General features: G+C 36.7%; 2 protein-coding genes across 5 annotated transcripts in view; one reads left to right on the plus strand and one right to left on the minus strand.

Annotated features, from left to right (window-relative positions):
* LOC101747230 (cyclin-T) overlaps positions 1 to 9,133 on the minus strand; it is a 21,469-nt gene extending 12,336 nt beyond the window's left edge. For 2 of the 3 annotated variants that reach the window (XM_038017515.2, XM_038017512.2), the window contains exons 1-6: positions 8,642 to 9,133; positions 5,621 to 5,738; positions 4,931 to 5,038; positions 4,030 to 4,138; positions 1,847 to 1,983; positions 1,088 to 1,241 (exon numbers count right to left, since the gene is read on the minus strand). In XM_038017515.2, the coding sequence (XP_037873443.1) occupies positions 1,088 to 1,241; positions 1,847 to 1,983; positions 4,030 to 4,138; positions 4,931 to 5,038; positions 5,621 to 5,738; positions 8,642 to 8,790 (775 nt within the window). In that variant the 5' untranslated portion in view covers positions 8,791 to 9,133. Of the gene's footprint in view, positions 1 to 1,087; positions 1,242 to 1,846; positions 1,984 to 3,558; positions 3,844 to 4,029; positions 4,139 to 4,930; positions 5,039 to 5,620; positions 5,739 to 8,641 lie in introns of those variants that run through there. The other variant, XM_038017518.2, reaches the window with a different exon arrangement.
* LOC101737415 (KAT8 regulatory NSL complex subunit 2) lies at positions 9,012 to 23,406 on the plus strand. 2 transcript variants are annotated; one of them, XM_021352669.3, is made up of 12 exons: positions 9,038 to 9,152; positions 9,583 to 9,714; positions 11,408 to 11,583; positions 12,338 to 12,546; positions 13,495 to 13,608; positions 14,066 to 14,166; positions 15,593 to 15,752; positions 17,610 to 17,773; positions 19,206 to 19,351; positions 19,932 to 20,069; positions 21,147 to 21,266; positions 22,175 to 23,406. In XM_021352669.3, exons 2-12 carry the CDS (start codon positions 9,651 to 9,653, stop codon positions 22,280 to 22,282), a joined length of 1,500 nt encoding a protein of 499 aa, XP_021208344.2. In that variant the 5' UTR covers positions 9,038 to 9,152; positions 9,583 to 9,650; the 3' UTR covers positions 22,283 to 23,406. The 2 variants fall into 2 exon arrangements, with proteins under 2 accessions (XP_004933302.2, XP_021208344.2); XM_004933245.5 differs by lacking the exon at positions 9,583 to 9,714 and having other exon boundaries at positions 9,012 to 9,152.
* The last annotated feature ends 199 nt before the right edge of the window (positions 23,407 to 23,605 follow it).

Here is a 23,605-nt window from a genome sequence, read left to right on the forward strand (position 1 = left end):
AAAAATAATTACATGAAATTCATATATCGATTATTTTTTTAAATAACCGATAATTGATTTATATCTTAATCTTTTTTTTACGAGTACACATTATTTTTTATGTTTTTGTTTTAGTTGTACATAGTTAAATAACAATACTAGTAAAGTTTTTTTTATTGCTTAGATGGGTGGACGAGCTCACAGCCACCCTGGTGTTGCTAAGTGGTTACTCGAGCCCACATACATCTACAACGTCTTAAATGCGCCACTCACCTTGAGATATAAGTTCTAAGGTCTCAAGTATACAAGTTACAAGTTAAAGTCCAATGGGTATGTCTTCGATGTTATTTTATGTGCATAAAATCCATTAAAATCGATTGATTAATGATAATACTTAAAATGATTTATTTATATGTTTTATTTATATACTCAAAATATTTACTTCATACGTAAAAGGATTTGAAGCTGGCAATATTTTTCCCGCAAAAATAAAAATCCTTGTTTTTTCAATAGAGTTACTTTTTTTAAACTACTTATTGTAAACTATAGTGGCGCTTATTTGCAAGAAAGTAAATGCATATTTATTTATGACAAAATTAATGCACTAAGTATTTTTTCTATAATCTATTGTCCGCTTTGGGCCTAAAATGGGCCATCCCCTTTTCTATGTTATTGGAGTTCCAAGAACCTACGTGTGGATGGTGCGGATTTTGGCCTGAAGGCATTACTGAACCAGACTTTTGGAAAATAAGATTGACAAGCAGGTAACAGTTGCTTGTTATGCACTTTAAGATTCGATGAAAAAATGAAGTATTATAAAAATATGAATGAAAAAACTAAGTTTTTACATAGAGTAAAAACTTTATTTTTTAATTAGTACTATACTTTCCAGGTGTTAATTATGAAGAACATGTTAATTATGAGTTGCATAATTATTATTAATCACAGGGCATTGACAGCCAATGTGACAATATACAGCAGTATTGCAAAGTATACACTTAGTTTTTAATGCAATATGAATTCAATTCTAGCTTATGGTATGACAGGAACTTGTAAATAGAGCTTATAATGAACTCAAAAAAATGAACAACGCAACATCCAAACTTACCGGCAGCTTTAACATTCATCATCTTCCTTTTTAATCTAGATGGACATTTCTCAAATATAAGAAGAAATTCTCCAGTTAATTTTTCTAATAGTTCCATTGTAACAGTCTTGTCTACATACGAAAACCAGTGGCGGCCCTCGTACGATTGTGGGATCTGTAACAATCATAGCTCTTTCGTTCAATTGTTTTTTTTTAAATTATATTGCTTAGGTGGATGGACGAGCTCACGGCCCACCTGGTGTTAAGTAGTTCTATAGCGTAAACGCCGCCACTTACCTTGAGATATGCGTAAAGCCTCTGTATAGTTACAACAGCTGCCCCACCCTTCACACCGAAACGCATTAATGCTTCACGGCAGAAACCTCTCTAATCCCTACCCGTATCGACTCAAAAGACGTCCTACCACCAATTATTACGTAATTTTCAATTTTGCGGGTTTGATTTTTATTACACAGATGTTATTCCTTCACCGTGGAAGTGAATCGTGCAAATTTGGTAGGTACGTATTTCATTAGAAAAATTGGTACCCGGGATACTAAACGGATTCAAACACCGGTGCATCGCAAGTTACGATGGCACCGGACATCTTATCCTTTAGGCCACAGCGACTTTAATACAACCATATTAAACATAATGCTTAACTGTCTCTTTCTGGTATTTTTCCCTACATAGGTAGGGTACTATTTGGGGCAACCTAACTAACCTAAAAAACAGAAATATCTCACAACTTATTCACAACACGAAATGAATAATACTCACAACCCAATTACTCCATTTAGAGGCCAAATGTATACAGAAACACGCTACAACCGTCGGTTTGTACTGCAAACACATTGTTGTCAAATGGAGACTGTTTGATGCCATAAAATATGATGTTTGAGCCAAATCTTTGGTCGCTGTGAACAACACAAATTATTAGTAAATATTTGAGGATCATTCAATATTGGTCTTTAAATGTGGACCTCACAGACAATCTGGTTTAAAGCAGGCCATAGAGTCCAATTTGAACATTGAAGTCTGGATTTCTTCATAGTAACCACTTTTACTGGATTTATTCATTATAATATAAAATATAAAATTGCAAAAATAAACAGTACAGTGGTTTTAGTGTAATAAATTAGTTGTTTTTGTAAGTCTAACTAATCTATTTTGTTTTTATGCTTAGTGATCAGCTGTCAAAGACATCTTACGGGGCATTCACATATTTTGCTATCATCATCTCATTTATAGGCAAGATGCACTCATACTTCAAGTGTTCAACTGTATGTATTGAATGTGTTGAATTGTATGTACCGTCAATAACAATAACAAAAAAGAACTAAGCCTGACATGTTTTTTACTTTTTTTATTCTGCCTATAGAAACCTGACTATCAGCCACTCAGATGTAAGGACTTATTGTTCTATTGTATTGTTTTTAATTTAATGATAACTTAAAAAAAAGGTATATAAACAATTACGCTTCTCAGAATTTTGTAATTTTCAAAGCCCATAATAAAGCTTCTAATTTAAAGGACCTCCGATTTCAGGATTCACTTTAAAGGACCAAACTAAGATCACCCCTTGTACATATTTCTGCCGCAAAACAGTCATGCTTCCCAGTTTGAGGAATGGGACAGCCCTTACACATTTGATACTTCAAAATTTCTGAACTCATCTCAGTAAAAACAAAGGTATTGTTATACTTTTTACTAGAGACGAGACGAGACTATGAGGGAAAGTCCACAACCAATCTTGACATGAAGTTGATGTCTAAAGTTAATTCTGAAGCAATGTCACAAATCCAGGATACAACAAACAATATTATGGAAATTTTGAACAGAACTGGCGATGGATTTTTATGAGTAAAGGCTAGGCTAGTCTCTATTCTAAGGCTAGATCATTTACTATCTGCACCTTGGTGGTTATAGAACAGCCTAATGTCTGAGGATTACAACTTAGCATCAAGTTAAAACTGTAAAACAAATCAATATTATTTATACATTTTAACTTAATATAAAACTATCCCAAATAAAATATTAAAGTTTTAAAAGTGACAGAAGTAACATAGATGTAATGTGATGTTCTTTTTTTTGAAAGTGAGAAAAATTCTTTTAGATCAATAAATTAGAAAAAAAAAATTAACCATGTTGTCAAATGGGTGCTAGTAGATAAAGATTACCATTCATTAGCCAACATGTTTGTCTTAACCTAAACAATATTTTTTTTTTTTTTTAACACATTACAGCATATACTATGGTACCAAGCCATTTATGTAATAATGTCAATGGTAGGAAAGACTGCGAACTATCTTTAAAAAAAGGCTCAAATATTGTTTGACACAGCAAATGACTATGCATATATTTTGCGAACAAACCATGAATTCTGCAAACATGTTAGCACATGAATATGGTCATTTTTGTATAGATAATACAAAAAAGGCGTGATGAAGTGAGGTGACACACATATTTTTTTTATTTTTTAAACCACATACCTTACGATTTCTTAATGTTGATAAAACATAGCCTGTTCTGCACTTTTATTAGAATTCGCTTGCGGCAGAGTTCTATGCGGTTTTCATATGGTCATAGGATTTTTTACTAGTCATAAGCAAAGGTTTCTTCTAAAAGTTTTGCTATTTATAATTTTTTTATTCAAAATGGGAGATGTTTTGACGTACACAATTTTCAAGAATTCTAGATGTCGATGGTCGAGAAACCTAGTTGTAACATTAGCCATAGGAGATCAAAGTAGAAATTTCATCACATATAAACACAAAATAAATCCCATAACCATAAAGAAAATAACAACGGGTCCGCATTCAAAAAAAGAACTCGCCGAGCGTTACCGAACGCGAACAAGCGTCCCCGTCGTGTTTCCGGATTGCGGTCCGTTTCACGCTAACCGTGCACGTTCCGTTGCACGTTCGTATCGAAGCGAGACAACATTAGGACGCTTGTCTCACCTTTTACAAGGTGACACGTTCGCACAACGTGCGTGTGGGGGTGGTCGATCGCTACATCGAAACCTAATGTCTGTAGCAGAACGTTCTCGTTGAACACAAGGTCCTGCGCCTGCGAACAATAATGAAAAGGTTAGAGCTCATGACCCCATTCTGCCTCATAGTGCAAGTTGTGGTATCATCATCATCAGCCTATAGCAGTCCACTGCTGGACATAGGCCTCTCCAATTGTTTGACACTGAGCACGATCTTCGGCTTCTCTCATCCAGCTTCTGCCAGCCACCCTGCACAGATCATCACTCCACCGAGTTGTGGTATACAGTTATTCAATTCTGAAGTTGTCTTGGCCTTATGGATAAGACGCTGGTATATTCGTATCCAGCAATGCGATTATATGCCAACATTCAAATCCTGCACGCAGGTACCATTTACTCTAATTAAGCATACTTTTAAAACATGTTTATGAATAATTTCAAAGATGAAAGAATAATTTCCAAAAATATTTTTGACGTAATTACTGAGGGCATGTTGTATTTTAAGTACTCACAGATAGTAACCACCATCCTGCAAATTTGTGTAAAGCACTTAGTCCACCTTGAAAGCTGAGGAGACCCATAATACAATACAATTGAGGCTTAGACTTCATAGCTCAAGGTGAATGGTAATAAAATGATGTACCTAAATGAGAGCTTTAGCACAAGTGAGACCTAGGTTAGTTAATAATAAAAGCCTCAAAAAAGAAGGTATTAAAGTTTCTCTACTCTATGAGAAATGCCCTCAGCATTGACCTTGGAACCTTTTTGTATTAATACCCACTCAGTAATAATCTCTAGTAATTTATTACCAGCACATTAATCAAATACAAGCATTATCGGAGTTTACAAGAGATAAAAGTTCAACGAACCTGCTCCTGATACTGTTCAGGTGTCAGAGCGTTCACCCCCTCACCTCTGTGGAGGCATACGTGGGCCACTTTTATAACATATTCCAGCTTCCTTGGCTGCTCTTCCACCTGTAATTAGTTATGAGAATTATTAATTTCTTACATCTGTGGACACATTCACTGGCCATTTTGTTTGAAGCAGTTTTAATGCATCGATTCATTCTTTCCTATTACCCTCTGCTGGGGTGTAGGGCTAGAATCAAATTCTTCCATTTACATCGGTATTGGGCAGTCTGTTCTAGCTCCTCCCACGTCATGCCCAAGACATCTATCTCCTGCTCCACCAAGCGATACCATATATATTGCATACATGATAATAATAGCGGCATTGTGAATGTCTTAAAGAGCAATGTCTTTTTCATACATACTATTTTTATTTTATTGCTTAGATGGGTGGACGAGCTCACAGCCCACCTGGTGTTAAGTGGTTACTGGAACCCATCTACAACGTAAATGCGCCACCCATCTTCAGATATAAGTTCTAAGGTCTCAAGTATAGTTACAACGGCTGCCCTACCCTTCAGACCGAAACACATTCCTGCTTCACGGCAGAAATAGGTAAGGCGGTACCTGCCCGCGCAGACTCAAGAGATCCTACCACTAATAAAATTAATTACTTAATGACGTAGTTATAACAATTATTCTACATACCTTCGCAGCCAGGAACAAAGCTGCTGCAGCTATGGCATTCCTGTGAAACTGTGTGAACGAATGGAAGGCGTAGAACCGATGCATGTACACTATCGCCGTGTTGATACATAGTTGAGAGCTGTAGGTTGCTTAGTTAAGGAAATTATGGCTTTGAAAAGATATAAGCACTAAGTAAATTATTTAATTTAATATTTTCACTAACAAATTTCTCTATTTTGGTAAGACAAATCATACTTTAACATTCACAAAACAGTAATCTGGTAACTGAATGTTTTTCAAATAGGTAATATTATAAGAATATTATTGTATGTATAAGTGTTTGCAAAGTGTTTTCATACAGTCATCTAATATCGACATTTGTTAAATACACATATCAGGTCATATAGGGCCTTAAAATTTCTAGGTTCTTAAATTATTTTGGAACGGTTCACATTGATTTGTAAAAATAGAACAGGGAACTAGTTACACATCTTAATATTTTAGAAGAGAATAGTATTTATAATACTAGAACGGTAGATAACAGCTCTTCCATTGTTAAGCAGTAGCTGAAGACGAAAAAACATAGAAAAATACATGATTGACAAAATTTTCCTATTTTTTTTTGTGGAATAAAATATCATCACAACAAACAGTTAAATAAACACTACAAAACATTATTAATTACATTTTAATTTCATCATAAATAATGACAAACTCGATAAGAGGCCAGTGTTCATAACAACTTTTTAATGACAATGAGTCATTGGAATTCTGTGTATTTGTGGAGTTAAATTAGGTATTTTACTGTTTTAAATGAATCATTCATTTCATATGCAACAGTGCTACACACTATATTAAATCGATGCCTCCAATTAACGCTACGCTAACTCCAAATTCATAGATTTACAGGAGGAGCGTTTAAACGAAAAAAGTTAATAAAATCTTTATTATTGCAGATAAAAAAGATAGCTATAATTGGAACGATTGCACTTGTTATATTATTATTGCATTTGTTTACTAATACTAATATTTTACTAATATTTACTAACAATCACGCCACGTTAACTGGTCCCGTGCTAAGTTCGTAAAGAACTTGTGTTACAATTACCAGATAACGGAAATAAATATAATATTTTTATTATACACATACATATATTTAATATACACCCATAACCCTGGAAAGACATTTATATTTATCATACAAATATCTTCCCTTGGCGGGATTCGAACCCGCGACCCCCTTGTGTAGTGACCATGTCACTTACCACTACACCAGACGGCCGTTAAATATATTTATGGTTTTTTAGATAGATAGGCAGATATATTTATGGTTTTTTTTTGGTGTAACTAGCTGGTTTACTCTTGCTTTGAACACCATCAATAATCATTAATTGTAATACTTTTAGCATAGTGAAGCGATTAGGGTGAAAAACGAAAATTTCAAAATTTTGAGTTAGAGTAGTTACGTGTTCATTGAAGGGATCGAAATCCAATTTCAAGTTAAATAAGATTTTAAATGTTAAAAATAATTACTTAACAATTAGAAATTTCCTAAATACATTAATCCTTTATGAAACAAACAAATGGCACTATACTACTAATAATTGGCATTTGATACTCATGTCTTAAGATACTTGGCATTTACTTTATTGATGTCTAAAAACAAAAAACCCGTGTTAACTGGTTACTGGAAAACCACAGATCTTATAATGTAAATGCGACTACAAACTTAGATATGAGGTGGTTTCACTGCATTGTATGATAGCTGGCCTATTCTTCAAACCAGAGTGCATAGCTGTTCACAGCCAAAATAAACTTATATAAGAAAATAGAATTGTTTGGAGTTTTATTACCAGACATTATTTTTTTACTGTAGAGATCATCGTCAAATATGTAGAGTATTTATTTCTAGAAAAAACGGTACCTCCCAGCAGGATTTTAAGCAGTTCTTGAATTAAGCCAACATTATGCATCAAGATTTTATTACCTAATAATATATACCAAGCGATCATGTTTTAACTGAGATGTAAGCATAATATGGGCACAGTTGTAATCTTTCATAGAAACCTATATTTATCAGTATCAGATAAGTCTGAATTCAGTCTATTTAAAAGCGAAAGGTTCCCACTAAGCAAAATATTACAAAACTGCATTTCACATTTATGTAAAACAGTTGTTTATGTAGTGCATTGAATAAATCATCTCAAATTCATGTTATTTTATTTAGATTATATTTTGTTCTAGATCCTTCCATCCTTTATTCTAGAAACATTATTGATGAATTGATACTCGTTTGTAGTAATGACCTCTTTCTATACATTTACTTTTTTCTTTGCATCTGTTCTCATTGGCTCGCTTGATATCAACAACCTAATGCATATCAGCATAGTGTGTTCACACTTTGTTTATTTACGTTTTCATTAACCTACGTGTTCGTGGAAATGACAAAACAACACGTACGTCACGCGTGCTTCAAAAGTAATACATATTTTATCTCGTTTAACTACACGAGTACCAGGAAAACATGATAAGCTCGGAAGTGAATCGTTGAGAAGTTCCAAGAAACACGAAAGGTTATTTATCCCGGTACGCGGGTAAATTTAGAGCGGGCAGACAGGTCGATCACACAGGTCCTACGTCAACCGCGCAGGCGTCCCGACAGCTGTCGAACACTGACCTCGAAAAAAACCACGCTTCATACGTGACCCTAACCTAAATACAAACACTTATGGGCATTTTCACGTTAATACGCAATCATAGGCGTATCCTTCAGTTTAGATATTATGGTTTTACTCACGGGAAATCCCAGACCAGCAAGGGAAAGTGTGTGAATGACGCCGTTATGTACACGACATTTCGTCACTTTTTCTAACTCTTGTACATGATCACTGCACATTCTGACGCTTCACAAATGTTGATTACCGATATTAGAGGACATTTTAATTAATGAAAACACTCAACAAAGCACTAAAATACACATTTTAAACACATGACTCGACAAAAACATTGGGTCGTAATCGAACACTTTTTCGAAAAGGATACACTTGAAGCCTCTGTCCCATATCCTGTATTAGATTCGCGGCCTGCTGCCGATAAGCTAACTCTTTATCTGCATCTAAACCGCATTTTCTGCTTGGTGAATTCTGTAGCTGTTCTTTTGTAAAATACCATTTTTCTTGCCCACCAGCCATTGAACGGATGTTCGGACTGCGCGCGAGAAAGCACGACGGATAGAAGTGCCCCGTCTAAGTGCGTGAGTGGGAAAGGGACAGCGCTAGCACAGCGGCAACCGGATAAAGACCACGTTAACATTTGAGTGATTGATAAATTAAAATCCTAACATTTTATCAGAAAACACTGTTTTCATTCACCATTAATGAACTAAAAAAATATTAAAATTAATGGAATAACAAAACAACAAGAAAACTACTTAAAAAAAATACATCACAACACGATATTCTGATTAGGAATTTCAAGCTGACGCCATTGTAAAACTTGGTAGTTAACGCAGTGAGGTCTCCGGTGACAGATTGATGATCTGCAAAAAACACAGGTACGTTTCACTTTATCACTATGTTTCTTTTAATAGAATAAGAATAGCTCTTTCTTTTGTACATATTTTTAAAACGCATTGCTAACTTTTCAATGAAAAAAATCAACTTCAAATTTACGGACCTAAAACTCTGTCGCACTGTGCAAATGGCCGACCCACAACTGTTTACAATTCACCTCACTATTAAATTCGAGTTAAAATGCCTGATGACTTAAACTATTATCGGTCATTTCATAATTAGTGAAATTATTTTATAACACGATTAGTTTTAGTCATTACTTTTTTCAAATTGTTGCAAACTAGTTTATTTTTATTAAGAATCACATCTGACCTAACTTTAGTGAACGAAGTTTCGCGCTACGTGGATAACTACGAACAAACAATCGTAATTAAAATATTCTAATTTAAGATGATTACGCAACTTTTACAGAGGTTTCATATGATTTTTAAAGAAAACATTAGAAAGTACGTATTACAGGCTGCTATTATAGCAAAAAAATGTTTCCATTCGGAAGAGAGTATGCAAACACCTTGAACGCTCATAATATCAAGATTTCTGAACGTAAGTAAAAAATAAAAAATCAAATGCGCTAATTTAAACAAACAAACCAATTCATTACTTAGTTCATTAAACATGTAGATTTATAAAAAAATATAAACATCATTTCATTAGAACACGAGAATTTTTTGTATAAAATAGTATATCGTAGTCAAGTCAGTAGTTGTATAGGCTGTCGGAGTTAATTTTTTTAATATCATTTCTTAGACTTACACTGCGATTACGTCATTAATAAAATTGTGACAATAAAATATTAAGCACCAATTTCACGGGATCCAAATTTTCATGTTTCGCAGGTACCCTCCTAAAAATCTAGATTATAAAAAAAAAACATTTTTGTACGAATTATCATCTAAATCTGTCCACTGCTATTTACGTGATTACGAATTTTTCCTTTGTAAATCAACATTATTGTAGGTTAAAAATATACTGGGCTCCTTCCGGTACCCGTTTCATTAACAATTAGGACGACTTGTTTATCAACAAAAAAAAATATGCAAACTTATGTAATAATTGTAACAAGACGTAACAAAAACAGTATTAATTTGGCGATACGTACATGCGGGATAGTACAAAAATTTAACAAACTCAGGGCCGTATTAAGTACGTATTTCATAGCATTAAGTATTGCATAATTTAATTTGCGTGATTAATGGTGGTAGGACCTCTTGTGAGTCCGCACGGGTAGGTACCACCACCTTGCCTATTTCTGCCGTGAAGCAGTAATGCGTTTCGGTTTGAAGGGTGGGGCAGCCGTTGTACTATACTGAGACCTTTGAAGTCATATCTCAAGGTGGGTAGCGGCATTTACGTTGTAGATGTATATGGGCTCCGGTAACCACTTAACACCAGATGGCGGTCCACCCGTCTAAACTATAAAAAAAAGAACTGCCGTCTGGTCATTTCAAGTTATTGATAAGTTCTTTTCGTTAAGATCAACGTATCATCGTATTATCAGCCTATAGCAGTCCATTGCTGGACTTTGGTATCTCGAATTGCACGCCATTGAGCACGATCCTCGGCTTATCTCATCCAGCTCTTGCCAGCCATCCTGCATAGATCGTCACTCCATGCAGCTTGGAGCATGGAGCTTGGCTCCAACGGTTATCGGTTCTCTAAAACTACGAGCAGTAAATAACCTCAGTAACGAAATAAAGAAGTAGGAATCAAACAAGATAGGCTTCTTCGGTTAAAAAAAAAATTCTAACCCCATGACAATTTTTTGGCGATATTAAGATAGTGGTATGCGGCGGCATTCATGTTGTAACGGCAGTAGTGGCCATAGAACAAAAGATATTTGACAGATGCCCGAATATCGCTAACAATAATTTTAAGGTAAGTTAGGACCGTCGGTCTACTGAGCAGCTACACCAGCTCGGTGGAAGATCCCCCTTTGTCGTTAACCCCCAAATGTCTATGGGCACTGACAAACCAGGTTGCACCAGGTGTACAGGTGAATTTACTCCCCCATCTGGAATAATAGCATTCTTTATCGATACGATACTTGTGAGACCTACAATGGGTCTTACCTTCGATAATTTCAATTGTTGAATTTATACATATTTTATGAACACGATTGCAAACTCAACCGTTGCTACATATTAATAGTTTATTATTACTAAGCGATTAAAATCTGATGGCATTATGTCACATGTACCGATCAAATTTTAACGTCATTTTTTATTTGAAATTTCAGTTTCCTCGTCCGTTATGACGTCACAACCTCGTAAATTAATTCACCTGCCCAAAGTCAGGATGCTCAGTAGTGGGGGACCAACAAAATCCGGTATCCGGATAACAAATGTGAGGACTATAAAGCCTCCAGACCCGGAACACGTGAAGAAACAGGAAGAGGAGAAACTGAGGGCTCAGGTATATAATAATAAATTATTTCACTATTCTAATCTTCGGTTTGAGCGCCGAAAGCTCACCTACACGCTAGGATGAAGCTGAGATAGCCTCTCAAGGCTATCAGTATAGGTAGGGAAAAAAAATAATATTCTAATCTACATTTTGACTCACGTCTGAGAACGTAGCTGCATATTCACACTAGAGATGAAACGGATATCCGGTAACTATCCGGTATCTGGCCTATCCGGCCATGTTTTCACTATCCGGCCGGATACCGGATAGTTACCGGATATCCGTTTCATCTCTAGTGTGAATATGCAGCTACGTTCTCAGACGTACATCAGTATCTGGCCGGATTTCGGATGGTAAAATTAAAAAAAATCTCAATGTTATACAAAAGGCAAATAATACCACAATAGGCTATGGACAACTTTTATTTTTATAATCGCACGTCAAAAGTGATTGTTTTATCAATTAATTTGTTTAATACCTACTCAAAATAACAAGTGGTAAATTGTGGTGAATGAATACCAAATCGTGTCGTACCGAGTCGTCAGGATCTCCGCTTACGTGGGCCAACACCCGAACGCGCACGAATATTTCCGAAAGGGCCGAGTATCCGGTAACCGAATATCCGGCGCTCCGGCCTCGCAGCTTGCCGAATATTCGGTATCCGGCCAAACCACTATCCGTTTCATCTCTAATTCACACACCCAGTACACCGATTCAATACTCCTCTGATGATGTGGCTAATGAAAAAAAAAAACATTTTCAGGTCCAAAAGGAGATCGCCTCGCGGTGTCGCTCGTGCGCGTACAAGGGCTACGAATGCTTGCAGCCCGTGCTGTCTGGTCGGCAGTACTGCTACAGACATGTGCTCCGCGACCCGACCGCCCCCTACAGGCAGTGCGTGCACAACTATGCCAACGGGGAGAGGTGTACGTTGCCGGCACCCATGGACACTAATGATCCCCGGGACCCTGGGTTAGCTTTTAGATTTTTTTGTCTATCTCGCGACCCCCTAGTCAGGATATTGAAGGTCGGATATCCTCAATGTTAACTTTTTAAATTATAATTAGTCACCTATGTTTTTTTTTGTTATTGCTTTAATGGATGGACGAGCGCATAGCCCACCTGGTGTTAAGTGGTTACCGAAGCCCATAGACATCTATAACGTAAAAGTCGCCACCTACCTTGAGATTTGAGTTCTAAGATCTCAAGTATAGTTACAACGGTTACCCTACCCTTCAAACCGAAACGCATTACTGCTTCACGGCAAAAACAGGCGGGGTGGTGGTACCTACCCGTGCGGACTCACAAGAGGTCCTACCATCAGTGAACCGTGTTCCATAAACACGAGTTATATCTCATATTATAAAATTGCTCATAGTTATTATGCCTGTGATGATGAATATAATCAAATAAGATAAAACGCTAGTCAATAAACAAACAAATATATTTGAAAACTAGCGGCCCGCTCAGGCTCCGCTCGGATCTTTCACAAAAATACAATATTTGAGGTTGTTTTATTTTTTAAAATAAAAGAACATTTATTGCGGCATAACTATAATAGTTTGACATATGCTGTCGCGACACTTTTTATACTTACTAATGTGTTCTACAAAGTCGTAGTACATTATTTTATTCTATCATCAATAGTTTTCGCAGGGCACTCGATGTAAAGAATATTTTAGGTATTTTTTTTACACCTTGGGTTACATTATTGGAGTTTTAGTAAGGATCCCTAATTTTTTTCAAAAAAGATTATAGCCTATATCACTCGGGAGTAGCGTAGCTTCCAAACAGTGAAAGAATTTTTCAAATCGGTTCAGTGGTTTTTCGGAGCCTATTCAATACAAACAAACAAATCTTTCCTCTTTATAATATTAGTATAGATATAATTCTTGATGGTGAATTCCATGACGTTTCCAGGTTGTGTTTCGAGCACGCCCGCGCCGCCCTCGCCCTCCGCCAGCGCCAGGCCGCGCCCCCTCCGCCCCTCCCCACCACCGAGACGCTGCTCCACCAGCTCAGCCACTACATACAGTTAGTACACATCTGTAGTACGGACTAAGTAAATGACTGTCAGATAACCCAAGGAAAATTGCCGGTCATGTTGTCTATGGCTACAATAAGTGACACAGCCAAGTGGAATTCTGGAGGAATCTGTAGCTGTTCTGTTCTAAAAACCAATCAGGTTATAGTGTGTGGGGCATTGCAAAGTGGAGCAAAACGCAATGCTCTCCAAACACCAATCACCATACTCATTGACAAGTTTGCATATTTTATCATCATAATTATTTACTGACTCCAGTCATATTGCAGATAATTTATTGAATGATATACATAATGCTCACAAATGTATTAAAAGCTTGTATCAGCTGATTACACAAAAATTATGTTCGAGCGATACAATTTGTTCCCATTACCATTGCCCCATTGTTGCCAAACAAAATAACGAATACTTCTATATTAATATGAATGTTTTAAAATAAATTTCCAGAGCAGAGAGGCCCCGCACGACGTCATGTGCGTCTTCAGTGTCCGTTGTAAGCGACCCATCGGAACCAGAACAGTCTTCTCCGACAGTACTAGATCCATTCAGTGAGTAAATTATTTTAAAATATTATTTGATTCCTATGTAATTTGGTTATATAGTATGGTTTTATTATTTTGGCCCAATATCCTAACCAGGACCACTGCGAAGTAAATATTTTTTTAAACTATAATTACTTATCCTCTAAATTCAGTTAAATAAGTCCTCGATCCATCTGCTATTATGTCGTCATTAGAGTTCTGGCTTTCGCACCCTTGAATGCGTTTTCCATTATAAAGCTCTTATTACACGGTAGCAGTACTGGAACAATGGTACCAACCATACAGACTTATTATATTGATGCCTTCAGCTCTAACACTAGGAGCAGGCTTAGGGACCCCGGTAACCGTACTCGTCGAACTCGATAAAGACGTCGACGTGCAACCTTACCTAACCATCAGCTCGCTGAGTTTCTCGCCGGATCTTCTCAGCGGCTCGCGATTCCGATCCGGTAGTAGATTCATGCGCGAAGCAGCTGCTCTTGAGTTGTCAGGACTCCTTCGGAGGCGCTCGGGCAGCTGTTAGCAAATCCCATCCCTCCTGGCTGAGCCTTTGCTCGTCCACCTGTCCTGGTGAAACTGGAAAGGCCTCCAGGCCACTTTCAATCATAAAAAAAAACTTGTTATAATAAGCCGCTTATGTACAAGTATAAGAACTGTTAAAACTCATTTAAATATAATGTGACTGTATGTTATTTATCTTAGATAAGGTGTTATAAGGTCTCACGCACTGTTCATGGTCCGCCATGTTAAAAAAGTCTATACCTCGAATATATTCCTTGGGTTTCTCGAGTCCTGGATGTACTTTAATAATGCCCATATTCATTTCTACTCATCCGTGCCCACGAAAACTGGAAAGTAACACAAAACTGAAATTGACCAGATTAAACCAGACAATTGATTGTACATGTCTTGATGGTCAATAATAATGAACTAGAAGTCCCGCAGTAGTCGAAATTCGACTATAATTAATTGGAATTGTAAGTTTGTACACTATTATGATTGTATTTTATACTTCTATAATCACAAATTTAGCCAAGACTACACTATAAAAATATTAACAAAGACAAACAATATTTAATCTATTCTCAATTTGACAACAGACGTCACGAACAAAAGTTTGACAATAAATAGTATGCATGCGCGTGTGCGTCAAATACATGGTATGTACTGTGTGTGTATTGTTTTCTTTATTGATTTAATGTATCTTTTATGCATTTTTTTAAAAAAATTATAGCATTGTGCACTTCTCTATATTCTCTATAAGTGTGGAAAATTTCATACTCCTCCGTCCGCGCAATTTTCGTAAAAAGGGATACAAAGTTTTTGCTTCGCGTATTAATATATAGATAATACTTTTAACTACATTGCAAGTGTAGATAACCCACAAACTAGTTTCCTTCTGGTTTTCATTAATTAGTTAATTTAATTACAGAACAAATAGACGCGAGGTCGGTGAATGCATCGTACTCAGCGTCCATACAAGAGTACTGCAGTGCCTCTGACAGTGACGGTGACAGTGTCAAGCTGGGGGAAAACGGGGAATGTAGCTCGGGGGACGATGAACTCGCACCTGTTGAAGAGCTACCATTATGGTAAGTGATCGTTTTAAGAATGGCAGCAATGCATTTCGGTTTGAAAGGCGGGTTGTACTGAGATCTTGGAACTTATATCTGAAGGTGGGTGGCGCATTTACTTTGTAGATGACTATGGGCTCCGGTAACCACTTAACACCAGGTGGGCTGTGAGCTCGTCCAATCATATAAGCAATAACAAAAAATAAAAAAAAATTACTGATGTAAGGGAATCGATTTTAAAACTCAAGCCTGGTTCTTGACACAAAATAGAAAAATAAATTTACTTTTAATTATATTTTTTAAGGGATTTTATGACCTGTTAACTAAGACTTTTCGGTCATGTCTTATTTTAATTTATATTCTTATATTTATGAAAAATAATAAAATGGAGTGAAATGAAATGAAGATGATTAATGTGAGACATTAATCAACTGGGATGAAATTAAATGTAGTGAGATGAGATGATATGAGGTGAAACATAATCTCAGTAAAATGGTGGTCATTTATTGAGATTTTCTCAGTGGACTTTTTGGAGGATCCCGAGAAGTTACGTTCAGCGGCTTTGTTTCATTTTCCCACATTTGTGCACTTTCACAGACACTAAATAGTTAATAAACCACCGTCATTACACATTTAAACCCGAAGAAACACTAAATAGACAAAGTAAAACAAATCACACAACTTCACTCCTCGCGTTCTCGCCAAAAAGTCACTTATATTGAAAGTTTTAATCAGCTGATACATGAGGTCAATGCCCTTACAGTTAGTTACTTGGGCCTTTTTTTTAGATTATAGATTAACTGGTTTTGCGAGGCTTGACGACAAATGGAAGATCTTTCACCGAGCGGGTGATATTGTTCGGTAGACCGACGGTCCGAATGTTGTTGTTCGAAACTTGTATATATGCGCTTTATCTTGAAAATGTCGTAAGCGAGATTCAGGCATCTGTCAATTATCTTGCGTTGTATGATGGCTACCCGCCACATGGTTATTATTTTTATTGACTTCAATGGTAGATTTTTTTTCCTACCATAGCTGATAGTCTTGAGAGGCTATTTCAGCGTAACCTTAACTCTCTAGCTCACGGGGCTCAAACCTGACGACGTTGCTAACACGAACCCTAGCAAGAGCCGTGCTTTGCAGAATCTACCACCGGATCGGAAACGCGACCCACTGAGAAGATCCGGCGAGAAACTCAGTGAGCTGTGTCTGAGGGTTCATTTACTCGTCGAGCCCTTCGTCGCAAGTGACTATATATGAGTCGTCTATTATCAAAGGTGGCAATCTGTGCATTTGGACAAAAAAATGTTATTGATATGTCAATACAGATTGATTTGAATATAATCGTCTCCTTCAAAGAATACGGTTCAAAACCTGCATTAAATAAAGGTTAATAGTTAACCTGTTATTTATCTAAGATGTCGTTCCGAAGAGTTTTGTGACTGCCAATGGAATACAAAGTCAATAATTCGTTTTTCTGATTTACCAATAATTATCCAAAAGTCAGATTGCCGGCTTTGATAATAGTCAACTCATATATACATATGCTGCTTAGTGTATCAGTATGCAATTACAAAATTGATATCTGCTTTAATCTATACATCTATACATATAAATAAAATTGATATGAATATGAATTTTGACAATTTTTGTCTGTCTGTCTGTTTGTTCCGGCTAATCTCTGGAACGGCTGGACCGATTTTGACGGGACTTTCACTGACAGGTAGCCGATGATATAAGGAGTAACTTGGCTACTTTTTTTAGACTAGCTTCGCCCCGCGGCGTCACCCGCGGTACTACAATAACCGCGGGTAACGTCGCGGGACTCAGCTATCAATAATAAAATTTAATGTTTCGATATATAAAAAATTTCAGGCGTGCCGGTGTGTACACCGCCGAAGAAACTGTAAGTGAAGCGAGAAATGCACTAAAACTATTGCAAATGGCGTACGTCAATCAAATGGGGCGTCTCCGGGTGCTGCTACAGATGTCCCGGGCTAAATACGTGAAGGCTCTCAAGGCTGAGAAGGAACACTACTGTAAGCTATACACTATATTTTTTCTATTGGGGCCAATCACACGTCAACTCATGTCCTACTCTTGCATACCTTCCCTCTCTCTCTCTCTGGCACAGGCCGGCCAAGTCACAGGAATCAACCTAAATGCCACCACCTTCCTTCATACAAGATGTAATTACATACATGATGAAATTGGCCAAATCGGTCCAGCCGTTCTCGAGTTCTAGCGAGACTAACGAACAGCAATTCATTTTTACTAGAGGTCCCGCAGTAGTCGAAATTCGACTATACTTAAATTAATTTTATACTTCTATAATCACAAATTTCGCCAAGACTACACTATAAAAAATATTAACAAAGACAAACAATATTTAATCTGAATTTGACAACAAATGACAAAAGTTTGACAATAAATAGTATGCATGCGTGTGTGCGTCAAATACATGGTATGTAGTGTGTGTAATGTTTTCTTTATTGATTTAATGTATCTTTTACGCATTATTTTAAAAAAATATTAGCATTGTGCACTTCTTCTCTATGTTCTCTATAAGTGTGGAAAATTTCATACTCCTCCGTCCGCGCAAATTTCGTAAAAAAGGATACAAAGTTTTTGCTTCACGTATTAATATATAGATATATATAGATTCTACACACATTATACACTTGATCTACACTGATTTACGAGGTTTTTATAGAATATATAATTCGACTGTATCAGTTGACGAGTTATGTGCAACTGTCCTGACTTCATACTGGCTTGATACATTGCAACCTTACACAATACTACACATGCATGATAAGTTAACTTCAGCCGGCACACTTACTACATACTAGTGGTCCCGCAGTAGTCGAAATTCGACTATTATTCATTGAAATTATAAGTTGGAACATTATTATGGTTCTATTGTCAAAGATATATTCTATAATCACAGATTTCGCCAAGACTACACTGTAGACAAATAATATTAAAGATAAACAGTATTAACTTATTTTCAATTTGACCACAGACTTTAAGCATTAACTAAAGTGTGTGTTAAATACATGGTAGTATGTGTAAAGTTTTTTTTATTGACTTAATATATTATTAATGCATAATAATAATAAAAAAATTGCATCCTTCTCTATATCACTACACATAGTATAAAACAAAGTCGCTTTCTCTGTCCCTATATCCCTATGTATGCTTAAATCTTTAAAACTACGCAACAGATTTTGATGCGGTTTTTTAAATAGATATAATGATTGAATAGGAAGGTTTATATGTATAATAGCATCCATTAAATAGTGGAGAAATCAATAATAAATTACAGTTTCCGAAGCGAAGCGAGGGCGGGTCGCTAGTTCTCTATAAGTGTCAGAAATTTCATACTCCTCCGTCCGCGCAAATTTCGTAAAAAAGGATACAAAGTTTTTGCTTCACCTATTAATGTGTAGATGATATGTGTATTTCCAGGCAGTATAAACACGCAAACCCGCAACGGTCCGCCCACGGCTCGCGAGAGGAGGCAACTGCGGAAACTGAAGGCCTTTGCTTCATATCACAAGAAACACGGTGTGGATGCTGTGCTCGGCAGGAAGCTACATCATAAGAGAGCCAAAGTTAGTACTCTGCATTATTGTAGACACTCCTGTACAAGAAAGGTGATTAAGTGACTTACCAGGTACAACAGTTCACACCCCCTGACTGCCGGGCTGAAGGTTCTGATTTTTGTTTTCAAATCGGGCAAACATTTGTGTAATTAAGAAGTTTATTTACTCTGTGTCTCGGTGCTTATTATCTATATACGTGCATTTAAACATATATATCTGGTTCCTATACTACAGGTAATCTTAGTTAGGGATCAGATTGCCTTGTGCGATCGGGTCGAGGGATATATATAATAACTAGCCGTACTCGCCCGCTTTGCTGGACATTTAAAATCAACATTATTACATCATCATCATCATCATCATCAACAGCCCAGTCGTCCACTGCTGGACATAGGCCTCTCCCAATCCACACCACTGAGCCCGATCTACGGCTCTCCTTATCCACTTCTTGCTGGCAAAATTACATATATTGTCATTATTATTAAGGAGTCCAACACCCATATAAATATTATCCTATCCATTTGGCATCCTATTGGCTAAGGAAGTCATCGGCCCAATTTGTTAATATAAACGCTACACATGTTTCCAGGTCAACGACCCACACCCATCCCGGCCGGTGCCGTCCACGTGTCGCTGCACGTTCTCCGAGGGCGGCGTGCGGTGCCCCGCGCAGGCGCTGCCGGCCGCCAAGCACTGCCTCAAGCATATACTGCACGACAGACATCAAGTAACCTCCCTCAATCCACTATATGAGTCGTCTATTATCAAAGGTGGCAATCTGTGCATTTGGACAAAAAAATGTTATTGATATGTAAATACAGATTGATTTGAATATAATCGTCTCCTTCAAAGAATACGGTTCAAAAACTGCATTAAATAAAGGTTAATACTTAACCTGTTATTTATCTAAGATGTCGTTCAGAAGAGTTTTGTGACTGCCAATGGAATACAAAGTTAATAATTCGTTTTTCTGATTTACCAATAATTGTCCAAAAGTCACATTGCCGGCTTTGATAATAGTCGACTCATATATATATACATATTTTATTGCTTATATGGGTGGACGAGCTCACAGCCCACCTGGTGTCAAGTGGTTACAGGAGCCCATAGACATCTACGACGTAAACGTGTCACCCACCTTGAGATGTAAGTTCTAAAGTCTCAAGTATAGTTCCAACGGCTGCCCCACCCTTCAAACCGAAACGCATTACTGCTTCACGGCAGAAATAGACAGGGCGGTGGTACCTACCTGTGCGGACTCACAAGAGGTCCTACCACCAGTAAAAAAAATTCTCCATTATTCTTGGTTGAGCAGACGGCAATATCGTTGGAGTATATATAGATTGATAAAAAAGAAAGAGTGGGGAATTGAACATAGTTTATTTTATTTTAAAAATAGGCCAATTTAAGAAAACAAATTAAGTAATTAAAAATTTCTTAACATCTCAAGGTGATCACAGTTAAAAGAAAATGAATTCATCACCAAATGAAAAAAGATCCTGCCTGATTTTTTTATCTTCTGACATGATAATAATGTCACTGGTTCACTTATAAAGAAAAACATTTTTTTAAGTACTAATTAGCAGTGTTCAAGCCAGACTCACTTCATGCTTTGAGCCGAAAGTAAAAAACCATTTTGAGGTGTGTAGCATTGCTCAAGTCCATGGGCGACGGTAACCACTCACCATCAGGTGGGCCGTATGCTCGTCTGCCTACAGGGGCAATTAAAAAATTGGTTATGGATAAAATATCAAAAGTGATATTTGGGTCGGGCACACTATTTCTAATATGTACGTGTTTCCAGGCGCTGTACATAGCGTGCGGCGTGTGCGAGTGCGCCGAGGTGTTGCCCCTGGCCCCGCTGCCCTCCTCCGTGTGTCGCTACCACACGCAGCCGCCGCCCTACACGGTCTTCGCACCCAAGGTACTGCAGCTATGCCCACGGACTTACATGAGCCTCTTCAACTAAATAGACCATACTTGACAAAAACTGGAGGTCAGCCGCCTGTCTGACGCCAACCCTACTTGAGAACAGTGGGCTTGGTATTGGGAAAACAAGACTAGAATTTTCATTTTTCATGATTATTATTATTTTTTAATTGTATTTTTTTACTTGTTTTTTCGTTTATTGCAAATATTTTTACTTATTTAAAATAAAAATAAAAATTTGAGAAAAAACAAAAAACAAAAACCTGCTGAGTTTGTATCATCGGTTTTTCTCAGGACTGGGGCTCTTTGGAACCGGTGGTAGAGTTAACATTGTTATTTATATTTTGACATTCAACAAGTGTGTTATACTGACATCTAAGTTGAAATAAATGATTTTGAATTAGAAGAGGTCTTACTGGTTGTAGGACCTATTATGAGTCCGCACGGGTGTGTACCACCACCCTGCCTATTTCTACCGCGAAGCAGCAATGCGTTTCGGTTTGAAGGGCGGGGCAGCCGTTGTAACTATACTTGAGACCTTAGAACTAAACTAAACTAAAACTTTGATGGGAAATATTAACTTATTTTTTGCCTTAAACAATTTTGACAAATAAAAATTATGTTTATATTGTAGTTTGTATTATAATTTCAAAGCCCGTAAACAGCGACTTGGCATTGCCCCTGGCATTGCCGATGTCCATGAGCAACGGTAACCACTCACCATCAGGTGGGCCGTATGCTTGTGTGTAAGCAATTAAAAAAAGAATCACGTTGCTTACACACCTTTTAGTGCTCAAAGTATAACCTAAATACTAAATAATTCTTCATTGTTAGATTTATATAATTCTAATTAATATATGCGCGGATGGAAAATATAAAATAATAAAAATATTTTATTAACAGAGAGATGAGACAGAGAGCGAGTCAGAATCAAACTCCTCATCGGACGAGTCACGAACAGAAGCAGCCGAATCAGAAGTACACACGGATGCACAGGACTCACTGCGGTGACAGCAGCTTGACATACTCTACTACATGCTCAGTGGGGACCAATAGTGAGCTCGGAGTGAGACATCAACGATAAACTGTGTCAGTGTTGAGTGTTGTCCTTATAAATTCCTTATAAATTCTTGTGTGAATGTGTTAAAATGTGTTAAAATAATTATATAACACTACTTTCAATAACCAAAGATGAAATTGACAGGTAATGTGGAAATAATCTATTGCAAATGTAAAATCATAATTTATAGTTATTACAATTATTATTTAGTGAACAATTTGACTGTGATCAGTTTTGTACTTTTAATTAAAAAACGTTGATTATGACGTAAATTTTGATATGTTTTGGAATGTACACTTCCTCATACTAATTCTTGCATGCAGAGTAGCTTATTATGGTTACTGAGCCAACACGAGAAGTTCCAAATAGTTAGTCTTTATACTGAACATATAAAGTTTTGGTATTCACTACTCAATGACCACAGAATAGTAAATTCTTGTTGACTTACTGCTGTGTGGATATGTGTAGAAATAAGTACTAAAGAAAAATAATGGCCATGCCATTGTAGTACGCGCTATGTCAGTATTGTAATTTAAAATATTTTATACCACTAACGTCTGACAAAGTCGATTGGTGATAATTTCTGAATGCATGTTAAGTGTACGTTGATGTTTCTAAGAGTATGGAAAAGTGTAACAGAATCAATTCAAAAAAACTTTGTAAATAAATAAGTGGTATTATTAGAACTTTAATATACTGAGTATAAGCGAACTGTTCCCGAAATACAGTCGGTAATTTAGGTTATTCCCGAGTGGAGACAAAATGTTTATGGTTAAAGAAATTTACTTCACTTTGTAACGGTTAGAAAACATGCAATATAACACACCTAAATAAACACATGGGTATCTATCTACCTCGAGTGACGCAGAGGTGATTTTGGTGGGATGGCAGGTTTACTAAATATGAACTTATACAACAAAATTGTGCTCAAAATCACCAAAGACTTTTCGGGAACCGTTTCATGTATATAAAATGTCTCTTATGCAATCGGTGCAAGTGTACGCCTTGATTTATTGTTTGTTAAAGCTAATGTCAGTCAAAATTGCTCGAATAAAAATACCTTGAACTATGCAAATGATTTTTTAATTTTCCAAAACAGACTTGAAGAGGTTACCATTGGTTGCCAGAAAAACAAAACCTTTATTAAGACCTTCTTTAACACATAAGTTTAATATTAGGTTTTAATTGATTTTTTACATATACCATTAAGCTGTTTTACCTACTGCCATTCATTAATCTTTGCTATGCTTCTGAAACATCTTTTCTGTTATAAT

The sequence above is a fragment of the Bombyx mori genome, chromosome 2 (assembly GCF_030269925.1).
Source record: "Bombyx mori chromosome 2, ASM3026992v2".
Classification (NCBI taxonomy): Eukaryota; Metazoa; Arthropoda; class Insecta; order Lepidoptera; family Bombycidae; genus Bombyx; species Bombyx mori.

Bases quoted from the DNA above. Each gene is read 5' to 3' on its own strand.
- LOC101737415 (XM_021352669.3), top strand. From the start codon at position 9,651: ATGTTTCCATTCGGAAGAGAGTATGCAAACACCTTGAACGCTCATAAT. The intron at 11,584-12,337 runs GTATATAATAAT...AAACATTTTCAG, and splicing joins AGGAGAAACTGAGGGCTCAG to GTCCAAAAGGAGATCGCCTC. The intron at 14,167-15,592 runs GTGAGTAAATTA...ATTTAATTACAG, and splicing joins GACAGTACTAGATCCATTCA to AACAAATAGACGCGAGGTCG.